The 18,443-nt window shown below is 43.5% G+C and overlaps 1 protein-coding gene across 1 annotated transcript in view; it reads right to left on the bottom strand.

Moving 5' to 3' along the window:
• The window catches only part of WASL (WASP like actin nucleation promoting factor), an 81,433-nt gene extending 63,413 nt beyond the window's left edge, over window positions 1-18,020 (bottom strand). The window contains exon 1 of the mRNA XM_026648714.2: window positions 17,869-18,020. Coding sequence (XP_026504499.1) covers window positions 17,869-17,988 — 120 coding nt within the window. The 5' untranslated portion in view covers window positions 17,989-18,020. The remainder of the gene's footprint in view (window positions 1-17,868) is intronic.
• Between the last annotated feature and the right edge of the window lie 423 nt (window positions 18,021-18,443).

Genomic DNA, 18,443 nt, shown 5'->3' with positions numbered 1-18,443 from the left:
TGAAATTGATGAGCGACTCTTCAATGGTTAGTGGCTCTCTGATGCAACAGAAAATACAGTAGTAGTACTGGAGACAGGTCAAGGGCTTGTCACTCCTTGCATAAATGAAGGACTTTAGAAATAAATTTTAGTGGCTTTACTGAGGTAGATGTACAAATTGCACGTCAGCAATATATCTCAGGTGTGCAGCAATCTGCCTCATTGGTTTAATCAATTAAGAACCCGCATCTGTGCTGATTTAATCATTCAAGTTTAGAACTACACATCATTCATTTTTTCTAATTTAAAGAATTCATTTGTCATATCAACTTTGGACTTTCTGCCAGAAATCAAGCTAATACAATTCATATTTCTGCAGTGACATTTAAATTGTCTACAATGCAAACTGGAACTTTGGTTTGTGGTAGAATAGAGATTCATAGACTGAAAAGGTGATGAATGGGGGAATATAATGCCCAAAGGTGCAGGCCAAGGTTATTGCCCAAGGAAGGTCAAACCATAAGGCATGTTCTACTTCTACTGTAGGCCTAAAATCCTTCATTCTTAAATAAAGAGCCTGATTAGTGTAGACTTGGGACTAATTCCTAAATTGATCACCTCAACTTTCCCCTTCCCAAAACAGGTACATGGCAATTGCTAAGAATACAAAATAATAAGTTTAACTGACTAGTGAAATGACTGAAGGAATCATTTAGTCTCATTTTCCCTCTAGGAAAAAAAGGTTTTGTTTGATATATACTCTTAACGATCAACTAAAGTCAGTAGGAAAGACATTTGAGTAGTTTCATTTTTCTGATCTTACTGCTTCCTTTTAACAATTGAAGGAGGAAGCTAATCTGTGGTATTTCACTTAAAAAAAAAAAAAAGAAAGAAAACCACAAAACCACACCACTATAGGAGGTTCATAACTTTCTTTCTCTGTTTTCAATTAACCAAAAAAAGCAACTTGGGCTTTAAATAGAGAGGAGCTTTCTCAGATGTGGCTGTGCATATTTAGCATCATAAATAGGCTGGGCAGATTTTTTTTTTTTTATATAATTGACATGTCAATGTTTATTTTTAAGCATTTTTTATTTTTGTTGATTTATATTTTCACAGCTGCAGGAAGTTATGTTGGGGACAGTCATGGGGGGCAGAATTATTTAATGACATGCTGAGATTCAAAAAGTTAAGTCTTTACAACAGTTAAAACAAATTGTAAGCATCACATTGCAAAATATACAAAGCAAATATCCTTAAATCAAATTCTAGTAAGTTCTCACGTAGTATTTTTCTTACTTTGCTCATCTGTACATTTCAATCACCACCTATGGAAATATTTTGTCTGGGTTTGTATGTGTACAGTGAAATTAACATTTACTGATAAAAATCTAATCCTTCCAAGTCTGTTCACAAACCAAATGATGTTTCTATTGGCTTTTGCTGAGGGCAAGAGTGAGCAAAGGAAGAATGTTTACATACAAAGTTTGACCATATCTTAGAGAAAGAGATAAAAGTCATGAGAATACAAAAACAGGAAATAACTTGCATTACATTCAAAGCAATACTACAAAATTCTGTGGTTTCAAATCTCATCTTGAAAAGTAGCTGTTGCTCCATCTTCCATCCAATATTTGTTCCATTAATGTACTACTGGTAAGTCAAGTTTTTATACACTTGATAAAAACCTTAACATTCCGTATTAACTTTAAGGCATACAGTAATGCCTCACTTAACGTTGTAGTTATGTTCTTGAAAAATGTGACTAAGTGAAACGATGTTAAGTGAATCCAATTTCCCCATAAGAATTAATGTAAATGGGGGGTTAGGTTCCAGGGAAATTTTTTTCACCAGACAAAAGACATTATATACATATAGAGTATACTTTTTAAACAATTTTAAACATCAGCAATGATGATTGTGAAGCTTGGTTCACCTGCTCCTCTTGCTGTTCTTTCCAAAGTGCCGGGGGAGAGGGTGTGTGCTCAACCCCCAGCTTTGCCCCAGGCCCGCCACCACTGCACCCCTCCCTCCGAGCGTGCTGCGTCCTTGCGCCTCTGCTTCTCCTCCAGAGCCTCCTGAATGTTGCGAAACAGCTGATTGCTGCAGGCTGGAGGTGTTGCTGATCCAGCTGCCGGTGGGCGTGAGGTGCTGAGGGGTGTGTGGAGGGGAGCTGCCGGTCCACCCTGGTTCCAGACCCCCACAGCCAAACAAAGTTAAAAGCAAACATTGCGTAACTTTAAATGAGTTTATTCTCTAATAGATCAGTGACGTAACAATGAAACAACCTTAACTGGGATGACGTTAAGAGAGGAGTTACTGTATATTTTAAATTTAAGTCGGTCAGTACAAAGCCTGGTTCTAAAGGACACAATTTACTCATCTGACATATAAAGGGTTCAATTTTACTGGCATAACTAGTCTAACACAACTTACAAATTCCTTGAGAAGTTAGCAAAAAGACACTCTTTATTGAAGCTTATTTACATGGAAATTTTAAGTTTCAGGTGTTTTTCCTACAATTCTGTCTAAAAACTCATACTTTTAAAAAAAGATAGGAAAGGTATTTTTCCATATTTACAGAATTCAAACAGCTATGTGAAAGTTCCCTTAGTTTTTCAAAATATGAGAAAAAAAATCTCACTTTTTGGGTTATGGCTAGGTATAGAAGTTTCTACACAAAAGGACATTTTAACATTATGAGCATGTGAAAATATAGGTTAACGTTAAAAAATGGAAAACCTATGAGGAATATTTCTCACCTTTGACCACGAGCCTTGACACAACCTTCTAGCTTTAGACTGGCCATATCAAAACCATAGAAGCTCCACCAACCACACTGCCCAGCAAATTTATATGAAACAAGAAAGCTGGATGGATATTAAGGGCCTTAGTCTGCTCAATAAAAGAACACTAAGATCTTTGGATATAGAGCTTAAGAATAAAGGTCTCAATGGAGTGGGGGTACAGCTGTTAAGAAATGTTGACAGGATGTTATGCTTATTAGTGTATAATGCCATCACAATCTTGAAGAGGAATCTAGCATGAGTTCTTAGCACTACTTTATCCTTGTAAAATCTGAAACAAAGTGAATCTGCCATTAGGGCCTGAAACCCTGCAAACTGAAATCACTTTCCTGGTTACAGTGACCCGTGATGCAAAAAACCACCCCAAAATAAGCTCAAAGGAACTGAACGGTCCAAGAGAAGCTTTCATCACCTTTTTCAGGACCACATTAATATTTCACAACACAAGAAGCTTTTTAATAGGAGATTCCAAAGATGTCTAGCTCTGCATCAATGTGACAAGGGGCTGCAGAAAAAAGTCACTTGCCATTAACTCACTCATGAAAGGTTGAGCTAGCAGCCAAACATACTTAAGTTAGACTCAGTCAGGCTGCGTGGGACAAGTAAGGGGGCCATACAGGAGTGGTACAGTGCAAACAATCCTCTTCCCCTTGGCCCTCCTGGTACATTGCTTCCGAAATGTCAAGAAAAAAATCACAGCCCAGGTTGGAGTCTCAGGTCCACTTAGTCTGCTTGCACTGTTTGACTAGTGCACAGTGAACAAACTGGACAAACGGAGAATTCCCTCTATCCCAAGGTAATAAGTAACACCTTCTACCATCTGTGATTAGCTATAAGGTTCCAGTAATGACCTGGCCTCAGTTATGCAATGCCTCTTTCACCTCTTACCTGGACTACAGCAATGCAACACATGAGGTTACGAAGCCATCGGCCTTCAGGAAACTACAGCTAGGTCACAGTTCTGCGCTGTCTTCTAAGCAACACAGGATACTGGTCCTGCAAGCACATCAAACCTGTCCTTTCCCTCTACACTGGCTTCTTATAGAATTTTTTTTTTTTTTTTTAAATGGAGATATACCTATCTCATAGAACTGGAAGGGACCCCAAAAGGTCATTGAGTCCAGCCCCCTGCCTTCACTAGCAGGACCAAGTACTGATTTTGCCCCAGATCCCTAAGTGGTCCCCTCAAGGATTGAACTCACAACACTGGGTTTAGCAGGCCAATGCTTAAACCACTGAGCTATCCCTCCCCCTACGCAATTAAGTTCAAAGTCTTAGCCCTGATCTTCCAGACACTGAATTGTCATGGCCCAGGTTAGCTAAAAGAATACTTAATACATGGGAATGAGGACAGTGGTCAACAACTCAGTTTCTCAGGTGGAAAGGAACGTTCTACCATAAAACTAACGCTCATCTGTGCAGAGCTTTCTCAGGGGCTGGTCTAAGACTGTGAAATCAACTCCTACATAAACTAAGGTAGGATTATAAACTTCACCACCTTCCACTTCAAGTGCAAGGCACACTTCTTTGACCTGCTTTCTCTGTTCAACAAATAGCAGCATGTACATTTTAAAAACCTACCAAAAGAAAACTATATTGAACATACAATTCTCCTGCTAGGGAGAGAATGAAAGAAAACAAAACACATGTGACTGATGTTAGTCATGTCACTTAATGCACTATTTGAAGCCACTCAGATGCTATGGTAAGGAGGGATGTATTAGAGTAGCATATCGAATAGACAGGGGAGCCCTCTACAGACAGAAGTGGCATAGCCATTATCCACTGGGGGAAAATCTGATCTGCTTCTCCCTGACTCAGGAACCCCTTGCAAGGATTTATCATGAACCAATTCCGCTTCTCTGATACCGGTTATAGTTCAGGGAAACTGCACCAGTATTTCTCCCCACAACCATGATCAGGCCCTAAGTTTCTCAGCCATCACACTTCTTGGGCAGAGAACCACGTCACTCCCGCTCCTAACTGGGGGGTTTCCAGGCCACATTTCTCTGCCTACACAGTGTTATTCCCAGCAAATCCGACCCACTGAACAGGCCAGCATCTGTACTTTGCTCTCTCCAGAGGCAATCAACAGTGTAATTGACCACAGTTATAAGTAAGGCTACGATTATGTCATGGAGGTCACGGAATCTGTGACTTCCGGAGACCTCCGTGACATTTTCTGCCCCGGGGCTGGAGCTATCAGCGGGCAGTCCCGCAGCTTTCGGCTGCTGCTTGCAGTGGGCCCCCAGCAGCTCCTAGCCAGGCTGCAGGGGGGACCCCGGAGCTCCCAGTGACAGCAGGCAGCGAGGGGCCCCTCTGCAGCAGTGTAGCCACTGTGTGTGTAGGGGAATAAGGGGACCCCAGAGACCCCAGCTGCTGTGGGGGGTGTGTGTGTGAGAGAGGGGATCCCAGAGCCCCCAACCATTGTGGGTGCTGGACCCTCCTCCCTCCCCATTTTGTCAGGGAACTTTTTAGGTCATGGGCTTCCATGAATTTTTGTTTATTGCCCGTGACCTGTCCCTTATTTTTACTAAAAAGATCTCTGACAAAATCTGAGCCTCAGTTATAAGTTACCACACAGCTCTTTCTACAAGCACATTTATCCTTAAGGTGAAAGCATTACAGAAAAAAACATTAAAACAAGAAAAGAACTTGCATGCATGCTAATAAGCTTACCAGAGATCACCCCCAATTCCAACAAGGTCTCCCGTAAGGGTCAGTCCTGCAAACCCCACCAGCAGGTTTTTCTGTGGTTACAAGAAGTTCATAACAGATTTAACTCAGAGCAAGCATACCCATACATAGATTAGTGTTTCCTTTATTCAGCCTTCACTTAGGATTTTCAGGTTCCGGGAATGGGTAATCAGTAGACAATGGTCCTTTCCTCTGGGGACAGCATCAAAAGGTTGGGTTTTCACCTACTACTAGATACTTCCCAAGAAATCCACTTCACACGTCTTGTCCCCCGTCCCCCCTCCCCCCCCAAAAAAAACCATTCCTGTCTGCCACATTGTTCAATATAGTCCTCTGATTTTTCAGACCCACAATAATACAGAACCTTTGCACTGGACTCCAAAGATACTTAAACTTAATTCAATAAGGGTTTTCAAGGATATTGAAATCAGTCACACTTAATGTCCTTCTTCATTGTCAAGAATATAGCAACAAGGAATGTTTTGTGACACAGAGCTCATTTCCAGATCTGCAGCGCTTCCCGATCCAGTAGGCAAGAACTGATCACTTCCTTGTTATGTAAAAACAGTGTTTCAACAAGAGATTCCAGATCTCTGAAGGTCATTAAACCATACAGGACTACCCTCATCTCTAGAAGTTTATGTGCAACTGCTGTTTTTGGAGAAATCAAATTATCTGGGTGTGGTGTCCCACTGTGTTGGCACCCATATATCAAGTTGGATGCACATGTGGTTGAATCAATTTGGATGTCCATTCCCAACTATCAGATGTCCCTGAATTGACAGTAGGACATTATCCACGTGAAATGCAAGAGTATCTGTCATGCTGGCTTTCACTGGGATTTAATGATCCACTCTGGCTGCCTTACAAGGGGACATGCCATGTACATTAAGAATAGTTATGAACTTTAGACCCAACTTTTAAAGCATGGTCTGACCAGTCATTTGTTGACTCATGCTCACCCTTTTTACCAGACTAGCAACATTCTGGATCCTGTCATGGGGAAGAACACTGAGTTCAGCTACATCTAGCAGGACTTCTATATACTCCAATGCTGCAGGTACAAAGCACAGCCTTTGCCTTTCCTCCCATGGAGGAAAAGGTAGATGAGTGAGATAAAGGCCCAAGAAATCAGAGTGTGACTTCTCTCTCCTTTTCAAAAGGCAAAGAAGCCACCACTTGTTTCCCAAATTCTCTCCAGGGCAAGGCAGATCATCAATCTCTCTGGACTTCTTGGTGAAACCCCAATGCTTGCAGCCAAGTGCTTTGTGAGCATAGTCAGCTGCCTTCTATATTCACACATGCATTAAATGCTGCTTGTACCTAGGGTGACCAGATGTCCCAATTTTATAGGGACAGTCCTGATTTTTGGGTCTTTTTCTTATATAGGCTCCTATTACCCGCCACCCCGTCCCGATTTTTCACACTTACTGTCAGGTCACCCTACCTGTACCCAACATGGAGCCAAGTTTTTTGTTTTGTTTTGTTTTTTTAATTAAACGTTTTCCAACATTTCTCTTGGGGAAGAAAATGGACCAGAGTAAAGGCCTTCATACTAAAGTGCACCAGGCTATAAAGCCCTAGTAGTCTATGATGCAAGGGGCTGCAGATGCAGTCCAGCTTCTTCCCTTTAAATTCCAGTGGTGCGTCTCAGGATTTTTGGATGCACTACCATGAGTGTGGCTGATCTTTTCTCTAGATACTATCACTTCCAAACTCTTGTGGGGAAGGTGGGAGATTTATCTAGCACCCTCCTCGAGAGGTACACACTTTTTTGACCACTTCAAGAGAGCAGCAGAAGCTTCAAGAGGTCTGCAAGCTAATCCAAAAGAGAGTGCACGAGCTCTGCAGACCTACTGGACGGCAGTACCCAGACCAGATACCTCTTACTGGATATGTCTACACAGCAATGTAAGCCTAAGGTTAGTGGGACTCGAGTCAGGGAACCCTAGGCTTGAAAATCTACACAGCATTTTAACTCTATTTTAAGGATTTTCTGACCCATTCTTAAACCTATGGTTCTAGTGGCCATATTGCAGTGCACAGACCTGAGTCAAACAAAATAACTATCCCAGAGAGACTAGTGCCTGCTACCACTCCGATGTTGGCATTCTAGCCCTACGAATGTGTTGTACTATGGGAAAAATCTACTGCCCACCCAGTTTCATAACTTTGATGGTTCTACTGATGGGACGCAGGTGCAACATGAATACATAAAGTGCTTAATTAGCTACTTTGATGGCTGTCTCGGTAGAATGACTGCTTTATACTGAACGGCAATCTAATTGAGAATTGCGCTACTCGCCTCTAAACTCAGTCACATTGAAAGGAAAATGCCCATGTGCACCTGACTCTGAAGATAATAAGGACATCAGTCTCTAGAGCTGTCAAACTATTAAAATGAAACTTTGCAATTCTTAATTTTAAAAATGGAATGTTCAATTAAGGTGTTTTTGTTTGGCTGTCTTTTTTATTTACTATTGTCTGTTTTGAAGTTTGTAAAATAAAGGTTTCAGAAGAAAAAGCACACACATACACCCCCCGCCTGCTGCCAACGGCCGAACCGTAAAGTGCAACCCCAGGGCTTGGGATGCAGTGTGCTCCAGAACTGTCCGGGGTATCCCTTTTCTCTGCCCCCGCTGCACTCTAGGAGGCAGGGATAAGGAATCCCAGAGGGGCTGTGAGGAATTTTTGGGGCTGGCTCCCACTCACCGCCATCACAGTGCACTCTGCCCAGCTGCCTCTACACATGCAGATCAGAGACGGCAGGGGGGCCTGGGGGCAAGGGACAGAGAGCCCAGTTTCTCATATTTCTGCTTTTCCCACACCAGCGACTCTCCCTTTGGAATGAATCACACCCAGTCCTGTCCAGAGTCTGTCCATATTCCTTTCAGCTGATCAGAAGGGCATACAAGAGTGATACACTCTGGGTCTACACCAAGAGAAATTTTCACCTAAACATGCTGTGACACACATGGAGGTCCTCTGAAATATTTTATGAATACCATGGGCTGACCTGGTAATTGGGATGTTTATTGTCAGAAATATGCTGGTTTAGTTTACTAGCAGGCTGTAAGGAAAACAAGCAGGAAGGATGAAGGATAAGCTAAGGATAAGCTACCCCTTAGCAAACACTTGAGGGTCGTTATGGGACAATAACAGAGCCACTGGCTCCAAGGAGCTTGGCTCAGCCTCCCATTGAGCCTACAGACCCAGTTTTGACAAACTGAGCCAAAAGTCCGGGAACTGACAAGAGGGTCTCTCTCTCAAAAAGGGAGATAGTTGTTTGGGGAAAGCCAGGTTCCACAAGTGTGTCTGAAGAAGTGAGGCCTGCCAAGGCTACCATAACAAGATGGTAGGGTGTTAGGTAAAACAGATGTGTAGTTAGACTATTTATTGTTTTAAAATCCTTTCCTTGCAAGTACTTTGTTTCTACTATTAAAATTAAATACTTTGGTTTAAAAAAGGCTGCTTGGTCACTGTATTCACTATTCACAAAGGGAAGAAATGCAAGTGCAGAACTTGCTGGGTAAGCAAGATTGATGCACCAGGGCCTGGGCTCCAGTACCCTGTGTAAGAATGGGAGAATTGTGGTACTTCATCCCAGGAAAGGTAAAGTCACAAGGATAGACACTTGAGGGGGATGTACTCCAACTAATGAAAAAGAGGACAGATGCAGCCAGCCCTGTAACTGTGACACATGCAAGCAGCTACATGTGTCAGTTACTTAGGTCTCCCTCGTTTTCTGTTTCCTCCTGGTTTGCAGGAGCAATTCCTCTTTTGAACTTTTCCTATGTCAAGGACAGTTTATGACACTGGCAAGAGTAAAAAGGCAAAACTGACAAGATGATTGTCAGATTCAATGTGCTGCTCCAGCACTATGGGTGGAAATGCACCACATTATTTATAGAGCCCCAGAGACTAATCAGGAATGGGGCCCCACTACATTAGGTGTTGTACTAACATGAAAACAGAGTGCTCATGTTCCTCTGAATGCTTGTAAGAATGAAGATTAGAAGCAAAGTATCAATACTAGCTAGCTTGAGTTTAAACTATGTTGAAGACATTTCCAGGTATGTAAAGATATGGAACATCAGAGAGAAGAAAGAACTTAAAAGCTTCAAATTATTTTATGATTAGCACTTAGTACTTTAACATTAAATACTGCACTGATATGAGAGTGCTCAGAAAAGGTGTCACAAATTAAACAATCACTTTATTTTCATGACTAGAGCTGGATGGAGAAAGATCATTCTGTTTCAGTATGTCAAAATATGGTTTAGTTCTGCTTTGGAACAAAACTCAAATTTCAGAATTCTCTGCAAAAAGGAGCGGAATCCCTGCTCCAGAGCAGTGAACCCTGGAAGCCCTGGCTTCAGGACAGCCCAGGCTCCCTAGCAGCCCATAATATATGTTGCTGAGGAGCCCCTTTGAGAGAGATGGAGAGGGAAGAGGAGAAACTGTCAGGAAATTAGACAGGTTTTGAAATCTGCCTGGCAGGCAGTGTTCCATCAGAAGTTCAGTCAAATGTAACAGCATCTGTGATTTTAAATCAGCAAATTTTAACAAAAAAATGTTATCCAAATTATTCCAACCAGTTCTAAAGATCCAAACAATTATATATTGTTGCTCCCATCCCTCCCATGTAATTTTAATGGTATTAACTTTTCATTAAAGGCACATAAGAATTGTGATTTTGAAATTGTCAGTATTAATTTATAATGAAGTTCTTTTCTGCAGACTGTTGCTTTCTATTTGGACAGAATATGAAGAAAATGTAAGGTGCTTCAATGCCTTGTAATAAACCCTTGAATGCACTGGTTCAATCTATTAGAAAGCTTTGAAATATATGTAGGAAGGGCCCTACATATTCTATGGCTGTGGAGTAAGCACAGAACCCACACCTGCAGCTGTGTGAGAAGAACTTAAGGTATCATTTTAAAAGGCTTTTAGTTCTTTTGGTTGCAGAGGAAATCTTACAAACACGAACTGAACATAAGCCCATGGACAGTTGTCTTAAAGAGTTTGATCAGACAGCACAAAACAGCTATAAGAGTTCTTAATTACACAATTCATCTCAATGGGCTGTTAACTCTGAAATCTATGGTCAATTTAAATATTTGATAACTATAAATTGGCTAGGAAGGTTGTGGAATCTCCATCATTGGAGATTTTTAAGAGCAGGTTAGACAAACACCTGTCAGAGATGGTCTAGATCAGAGGTTCTCAACCTTTTTCTTTCTGAGGCCCCCCCCCCCCCCAAATGCTATAAAAACTCCACGGCCCACCTGTGTCACAACAACGGTTTTTCTGCATATAAAAGCCAGGGTTGGCATTAGGGGGTAGCAAGTAGGGCAATTTCTCAGGGTCCCACACCACAGGGTCCCCTGAAAAGCTACATTGCTCAGGCTTCAGCCCCATGCAGTGGGGCTTCGGCTTTCTGCCCTGGGCCCCAGCGAGTCTAATTGCAGCCCCACAGGGGGCCCCAGACCACTGGCTGAGAACCACTGGTGTAGATAATACTTAGTCCTGCCATGAGTGCAGGGGACTGGACTACATGACCTCTCCAGGTCCCTTCCAGTCCTATGATTCTATGATTTCTAAGCTGAAGTTATCAACAATGAAACATACAACCAATATGTTATCCACCAATGCTAAATAATGGTAAATATTTGGCTGAGTGTAAACGGTTCCTGTCAATAACTGCTAGGATGGTAATTGGAAGTCCAAAGCATCTTCGCCTGGCTCATCCACCTGCCCTCCCCCTCCCCTTCAAAAGGGCAAGTTACCTACATAACTATGTGGGTTTAAAATAAATCAACTTACATTCTGCAATAGTTGACTTAGGAACTGCTTCTACCTCATCCTCCCTGTCTAGAGAAATCTGCCCACTTGGCACTGAATTTTCCATTTTAGCATACAGACCAATGACAGAGAGGCCATGAAGACTGAGCTTACCTATTCTCAGCCCTGCATGTAGTGTTTCCAGAACAGGACTGGTAGGATAGCATAGAGCCTTGGCTGCTCAGGCCTATTCTGAAGTACAGGACTTCAGTTTCTATTCCTAGTAACATCATTCTGGCATCATTCACAGTAAATAAGACTGTACAAAAGTCACAGGTTGTGATTTTATTGCAGAAACTGCAACACACCACACCTTCTTATAGTTGCTGTAAATTTGACTAGTGTTCCACTCTTGCACGCCAGGTTCCAAAGCCACTTGCTCAAATTCAGCACTGCCACCCCTCCTTCACACTTGCCTTCTAGACCTAAGTGGGAGAGACAGTGTCTCTTCTGTGCTGCTGCCCTATTCTGAAAGATAAAGTTGCAGTTCAAGACATACAGCCTAACACATTGTAGCCCCAACTTTTGGATCAACCCTCCCCCCCAACACACACACAACTTTCTTACAGGCTTATAAATAAATGCACTTAATTTCAGTAGTAATGTTTATGACCTGCCTTGCTAACCTTTATTAATCTCTACCTAGGATCACCAAAATGTCTTCCATCGAGCCCAACTGTGACTTTAGAAGATAAGCAATAATCAGTAAACTGAATTTATAACAAAGCCATGGACAGGAAGTCACTAGAGACTAGCTAAAATACAATATATAAATAAAAACTATAACAGTAGCTTTGTCTGAAAGACAAAATGCAAGACTAGCAATATTCACTAAAAAAAGATCAATTCAGAGCAAAAATAAGCTTTAAATCTATTGTTAAAATGTTCATTAAGTTGAACAAGCGCGTAATGAAGTTACCTAGCAGTGCAATTTTATTTTTCCATTTGTTAAACGGACACATGAATTTAGGTGAATGCAATATTGTTAGCATGAACTCATCAGGTAGTCTCAACTGTTGTGGCAGCACACAGGGAGGGCAAATGTGATTGTGTGCAAACAAGGACCAAAAGCAACTCTGTTTCAGCACCCTGAATTGGCCCTGGAAGCAAACAAAAAGCCAACATAGTCTGCCAAACACAAAAACTAACACTAAACAAGCAGGCAGTCACATTTGGTACAGCTGAAGCTCCCAAATAATCTCAAACGTAGGTCTACTAAGAGAGTATTAAGATAGTCTAACCTGGAAGACTATGACCACTTCTTTCATAAAAGCCATTAATATAATGCCAGTTTCTAACAAAACAGGTATTTTTATAGATCAAAACCATCAGAAGTAATCAGATCACATGAGAACCTTTAAACCCAACTCTCAATGACAGGTAAACTCATTTGTTGTTAATGATGGAGCAGACACTGCCATCATCATCGTCTTTAGATGCTTATCCAAACAAGATCTGCTCTCTTGTATGGACTGAGACTCCGCTACCTTGTTGTCATCCATCCTCTGTCAGGCACCAATAGTGTCTGCGTCCAATGAAAGACAAACCTGCTGGCAATCTGCATGCCCACTGTTCTGAAGCCCAAATCACCTTGCTATCTCCTTACTGGTCAACAATACATGTTGAGTAACAAGATAGGTAACAGAACATGCAAAGTGTAAGAGCACTTACAAAGACATCTTCCAAGATAACACAGCCACACCATCCTGAAAGGGTCAACATTACCAACTTTACCAACAAATCTAAGACCTCCACATGGACACCCTACACCTTTATCACTTGGAAGAGAATCAACAAAAAGCCATCTGTGTGTCTATATGCTAGCATGGGATGAAACCCTCCAGGTGACATCACACCTACCACCTCAAATAAATCTGTCCCAAAGAGGAGTATTAGAACTTTACAGCTGAAAGTTTAGCACAAGAGTTAACATCAAACAATGGTAATGAGGCCCCAGATAACAAACCCACATATTTGAGATGCCAGCACCATGTTCTCCCCAGCAGTACTGTCTAAGGGCTTGTCTACACAGTGCTGCAAGTTTCTCGCTCAGGGGTGTGAAAAGACAATCCCCTTAGCGCAGCAAGTTTTAGAAGCACCAATGTAGACAGTGCACCAGCGCTGGAATCCGCACTCCCAGCACTGGTAGCTATGCCCCTCATGGAGGTGTTTTAAAAAAAAAAAAAAGAGTGCTGGGAGAGCTCTCTCTCAATGCTCTGCTGCGACTACACAAGGCACGTTAAGGCGCTGCCGTGGCAGCGCTTTAACATTGCCAGTATAGATTAGCCCTAAATCTATTATTAATATAAAAGAGTGTTTAGGGTGGCAATGACATCCCCCACCAGCAATGCACCCCATACCTCTTAGGTTGATTTTACTAGATGTGTAAACAGTAATAGCTTGAAGTCTGACAGAACATCTAATACAACGTATTAGTGAGCTACACTGGTAAAAACAGACTAGTGATGTATGTCCCATCTAGACTTGGACCTGAACGCAAACCCATGTGCACAGTCAATCCAGTCTAAATCCAAGTGATCTCAGATCCCAAGAAGTTAGATTAACTTGTCATAGTGAGAAATACTTGATTGTTTCTAGAAAATGGCAAGTGCTCACCACCTTGAAAAGTGAAGAAATACCATGTATGTTACAGAGAAGAAAGCGTGCATCAGCATAGCATACAACTTTAAATATGCTGATGTTGAAGCCTGTCAGGTCACCAGTACTCTAGCCTCTGCCTCATGTTTCATCTGTCATATAGATGCATAGCACAGCAATTTGAGAGGATGATAAAGAAGGAGACAGCGTTAAGGATGATGGTTGTGGAATACTGGATGGTCCTAATGAATCCACAGCACTACACTCAAGATGTCCGAAGACTAATCCAGAAGACTCCATAGGCAGACTTTAGTTACAGGTCCCAACAACAATAATTAAGGTGTACCTAATTGCAAACTGGAGTGTGCTGTGTGGTCAATAGAGCTAGTTGGGAATTTTTAGATGAAACATTTTTTCCATCAGAAAATGCTGATTTGCAAAACCAAAATTCTGTGGAAATGTATTGTTTTGACAATGTTTTTGTCAAAAATGTCTTGCAGATCCAGGATGGAATTTCTGGTCAAAACCAGCAAAAAAAGCACGCGCACAGAGCCTAACGGTTAGGGAACTCAATTGGGAGTGGGAAACCCAGGTTCAAGTGCCTGCTCTGCCTAATTTAGAGGCGGAGACCAGATTCAATTCCCTATTATCCAAAGTCAGTACCCTAACCACTGGACTATTGGCTATTCCAGAGTGGAGTCTGATTTTTTCTACAAACTTTTTTTTTAGGCCTAGTTTTCATTCTTCTACAGAAGAAAACCAAATGCTGAAACCTCAATTGTTTTTGCAAAATGGAACTCTTGTTTTCTAGGCAGCCCTACTAGTCAGACCATAATAAAAGCATAATCTTTCTTAAATTCCTAAAATCTTCAACCAATTTAAAAAATAACCAAGATTCAGAGTATGCCACAAATATGCGTAGAATCTAAGAAAAGATGGGATAAATTCAGTGTTGTTTGGCCACCACGGTTTAAAAGGTCAACCCAAAAGAGCTGCCATCTGCACGGACATCCTGACACTCTCAAATAACTATCTGTGTTTCAGTTTCCTTCTCTGCAAAATGTGGTATTTACCTCAGAAGTTGCTTAATTCAACAGTGTTTATAGTGAGTTCCGAGTGCCTCAGAGAAAGCATTATAGGAGAGCAAACTACTGGCTAATAATTAAAAAAAAAAAAAACAAATACTACTATATGGAGATATTCCTATCTCCCAGAACTGGAAGGGACCTTGAAGGGTCATCAAGTCCAGTCCCCTGCCTTCACTAGCAGGACCGAGTACTGTTCCTGACAGATTTTTTTTTTCTTTTCCCCCCAGATCCCTAAATGGCCCCCTCAAGGATTGAGCTCACAACCCTGCGTTTAGCAGGCCAATGCTGAAACCACTGAGCTATCCCTCCCCCCTAAGAAAAGTTAGAAAGTCTTAGGTGTAGTAGAATGGCTTGTAAACCAACAAATCTCCCCAGGAAGTACACCTCTACCCCGATATAACGCGACCCGATATAACACGAATTCAGATATAATGCGGTAAAGCAGTGCTCCGGTGGATCAAAGCAAGTTCGATATAACGCGGTTTCACCTAGAACGCGGTAAGATTTTTTGGCTCCCGAGGACAGCGTTATATCGAGGGAGAGTTGTATCTCTTTTTTTGTTTTTAAAGAGTAATTCGTATGCCTTTTTTTTTATTAGCCAAGCCACTAAGTTTTCTTCTGTAATCAAGCATATATGAATGCACTGACCTAATCAAATCTTATTTCTAGACCCCAGAAGTATGCATAGGCATAATTTACTATAGTGCGAGTGAGTAGCTCAAGTAGTTGGGTGAAGCTGGCCCTAAGTTAACCCTATAAATCTTTTCTCTTGTCTTTTCTCTTCCTTTTCATGCTTTATGACTACACATTTTGAACCATCTAAACACCTAGAATAAGGTGATAGTAATTTAATTACTATAATTTCATGTAGTCTGCCTACATGCAAATATTGCATACTTCTTGTTCAATCACCATATTTCCCATACGTCCCTTACAATTTAGAAAGTAGTCAGTTTGATCAGACCTCACTTAAAATGTGTAACCTTCATGACTTCTGCTAAGACTTGTGCATGATACCCTATTTAAAAATAAGTATTAAATTACAATATAAACCATACATACAATAAAAATATATTATAAAAATATTAGGTGCCTATTACTGATGTTCTAGGCACGACATACAAAGAACAGCATCAAGTCAATGTACTATACTATAGCCTATCAATGAGTTTTATACCAGATTAACAAGGGATGATTCTGAAAACCTTCAAAAATTATGAGGCGTATTCCATAGATCTGATTCCTCTTTAGCAAAGATCTGAACAGTAATCTTTCCATTTTTGCAGCCCCAAAGCAGCTTATCCTCTACCTTTAGAATACAAGATGCCATTTAGAAAACCTGAAACTAATTAAGGTGGCTAGGACCAGGTCTATGAATGGCTTTTAAAATCTTTTTATTGTATTTTTTTTTCCTGCAGGGATGATCGCAGCAACGGAGTTACTGCATCTGCAAGTTTGAATCCATTGTTTAGGCCAAGGGTAGGCAACCTATGGCACGCGTGCTGAAGGCGGCACGCGAGCTGATTTTCAGGGTCACTCACGCTGCCTGGGTCCTGGTCACCGGTCCGGGGGGCTCTGCATTTTAATTTAATTTTAAATGAAACTTCTTAAACATTTTAAAAACCTTATTTACTTTACAGACAACAATAGTTTAGTTATATATATTATAGACTTACAGAAAGAGACCTTCTAAAGACGTTAAAATGTATTACTGGCACGCAAAACCTTAAATCAGAGTGAATAAATGAAGACTCAGCACACCACTTCCGAAAGGTTGCTCACCCCTGGTTTAGGCTAACAAACTCAGGTGGAGAGACAAGCTAAAACCAAGTTAGACCCAGCTCTGCTAAGAGTTTTCCTTTAGCTTTGTCCTACTACAGGTGCAATCTGCCAGATTTGTTCAACCTTGTCAACTGATTAAACTTTTCTACCGGATGCTGCAATAGCTCTATTGTTGACTAGCTCCCATACCAAGTCATAGATTAGCTGCACTGCATACTGGGCAAGCCCTGGACACACATACCTACAAAAGTACTCAGCAGCAGGTAGAGGGAGAGGGGAGGAGGAACTGAGCTGCCGACAGCATTCCGAGAGCAGCCGTTGAAAAAGCAGGTCTGAGCAGATCTGCACCACCCAGGCCAGTGTAATGAATACCCCTGCCCCTTTCCCATAATGACATTCCCATCTCCTCAGCAGTTCAAGACCCTAAATCTGGCCCAACTCCCGAGTCCTCCAGAACCAGCAGGCGTAGACGCTGGCTCCATTGCGCATGGCAGCATCCCAGGAGCCAACAAGGGGGGGAGAGGGCGAGGCCTGGCGGAGAATTTCGGGGAAACAAGCCCTCCGTGCTCTGTTCGGGGGAAGCAGAGCAGCGGCATTTCCTACTTCAAGAGCCCTGGGAGCGGCAAGAAGCGCCCAGTCACCTGCGCCCAGCACCTCCGCAGCGCAGAGCGCTAGGAGGCGGGTAGCGCAGGGGCGGCGGCGGCTGCCCCTCGCCCCAGCTTCATTCATTCCTCACGCCCCTTCCCCGGTTCTCCTCGCGGGAGGCAGGAAGCCCCCTGAGCAGGGCACCCAGCCGCCCAGGGAGCGAGCTGTCCCGGTGCCTCCTCGGGCCAGCTCCCTGGGACACGGGGGAGCACCTCGGCGAGGCAGCTGCCCAAGGGGCCCGGGGAAAGGCCGCGGAAGGGAACTGCCCGCACCCAGCACAGGGAGCCCGCCGGGCAGGGCCGGGCCCCTCTCGGGGTGGATGAATAAACCCGCCCGAGCCCCTGGCCCCCAGCACTGCGCTCGGCTCCTCCCCAGGGGCTGCTGCCACTGCCCCGGGCCGCTCCCTGCCCTCGCCGCCCGGGGCTCACCACGCATTTCTTGCCCAGGAAGCCGAAGAGACTCTCGTTCTCCTGCGGGGTGAGGAGCAGCGAGCCCACGTTGCAGACCCTCCGCGGCGGCGGGGGCTGCTGCTGCTGGCTGTTGCTCATGGCCGGGGCCGGCCGCCGGGGCTCCGCGGTGCTCTCGCAACTCGCCGTCCTCGTCCCCTGGCCCAGCGGCCTCACAGCGGCTGCATAGCGGAGCCTCCTCTCCTCTGGGGGCAGCTGGCGGCGCCCGGCAGCCCAGGGACGGGACGGGGCGGGGCAGCACCGGCTCCCGCGGCCCGATCGCCCCCACCCCCTCGGACCAGCACTAAACTTCCAACTTCTCCCCGGCTCCCACGGCCGCACAATCCAACATGGCAGCGGGGGCGGGCGAGACCACACGGCACCGGAGCAAGAGGGGAGGCCGGGACTTGCGCCGCCGCTGCCGCCACACGCTGACGGAGCCCGGCTCCGCCTGCAGCCCCTGTGCTGGGCCGCGCCTGGCTGGTTGGGAACTAGTGCCGCTAGTGAGCAGCGCCGCCCTCACCTTCCGCTTAAATACCTGCCCCGCCGCCGCCGCC

Source organism: Terrapene carolina, unplaced genomic scaffold (genome assembly GCF_002925995.2).
Source record: "Terrapene carolina triunguis isolate 2854851 unplaced genomic scaffold, T_m_triunguis-2.0 Scaffold68, whole genome shotgun sequence".
NCBI classification, from domain to species: Eukaryota; Metazoa; Chordata; order Testudines; family Emydidae; genus Terrapene; species Terrapene triunguis.
The sequence above is the reverse complement of the archived record's forward strand: the minus strand, read 5'-3'. Positions and strand labels throughout refer to the sequence as shown.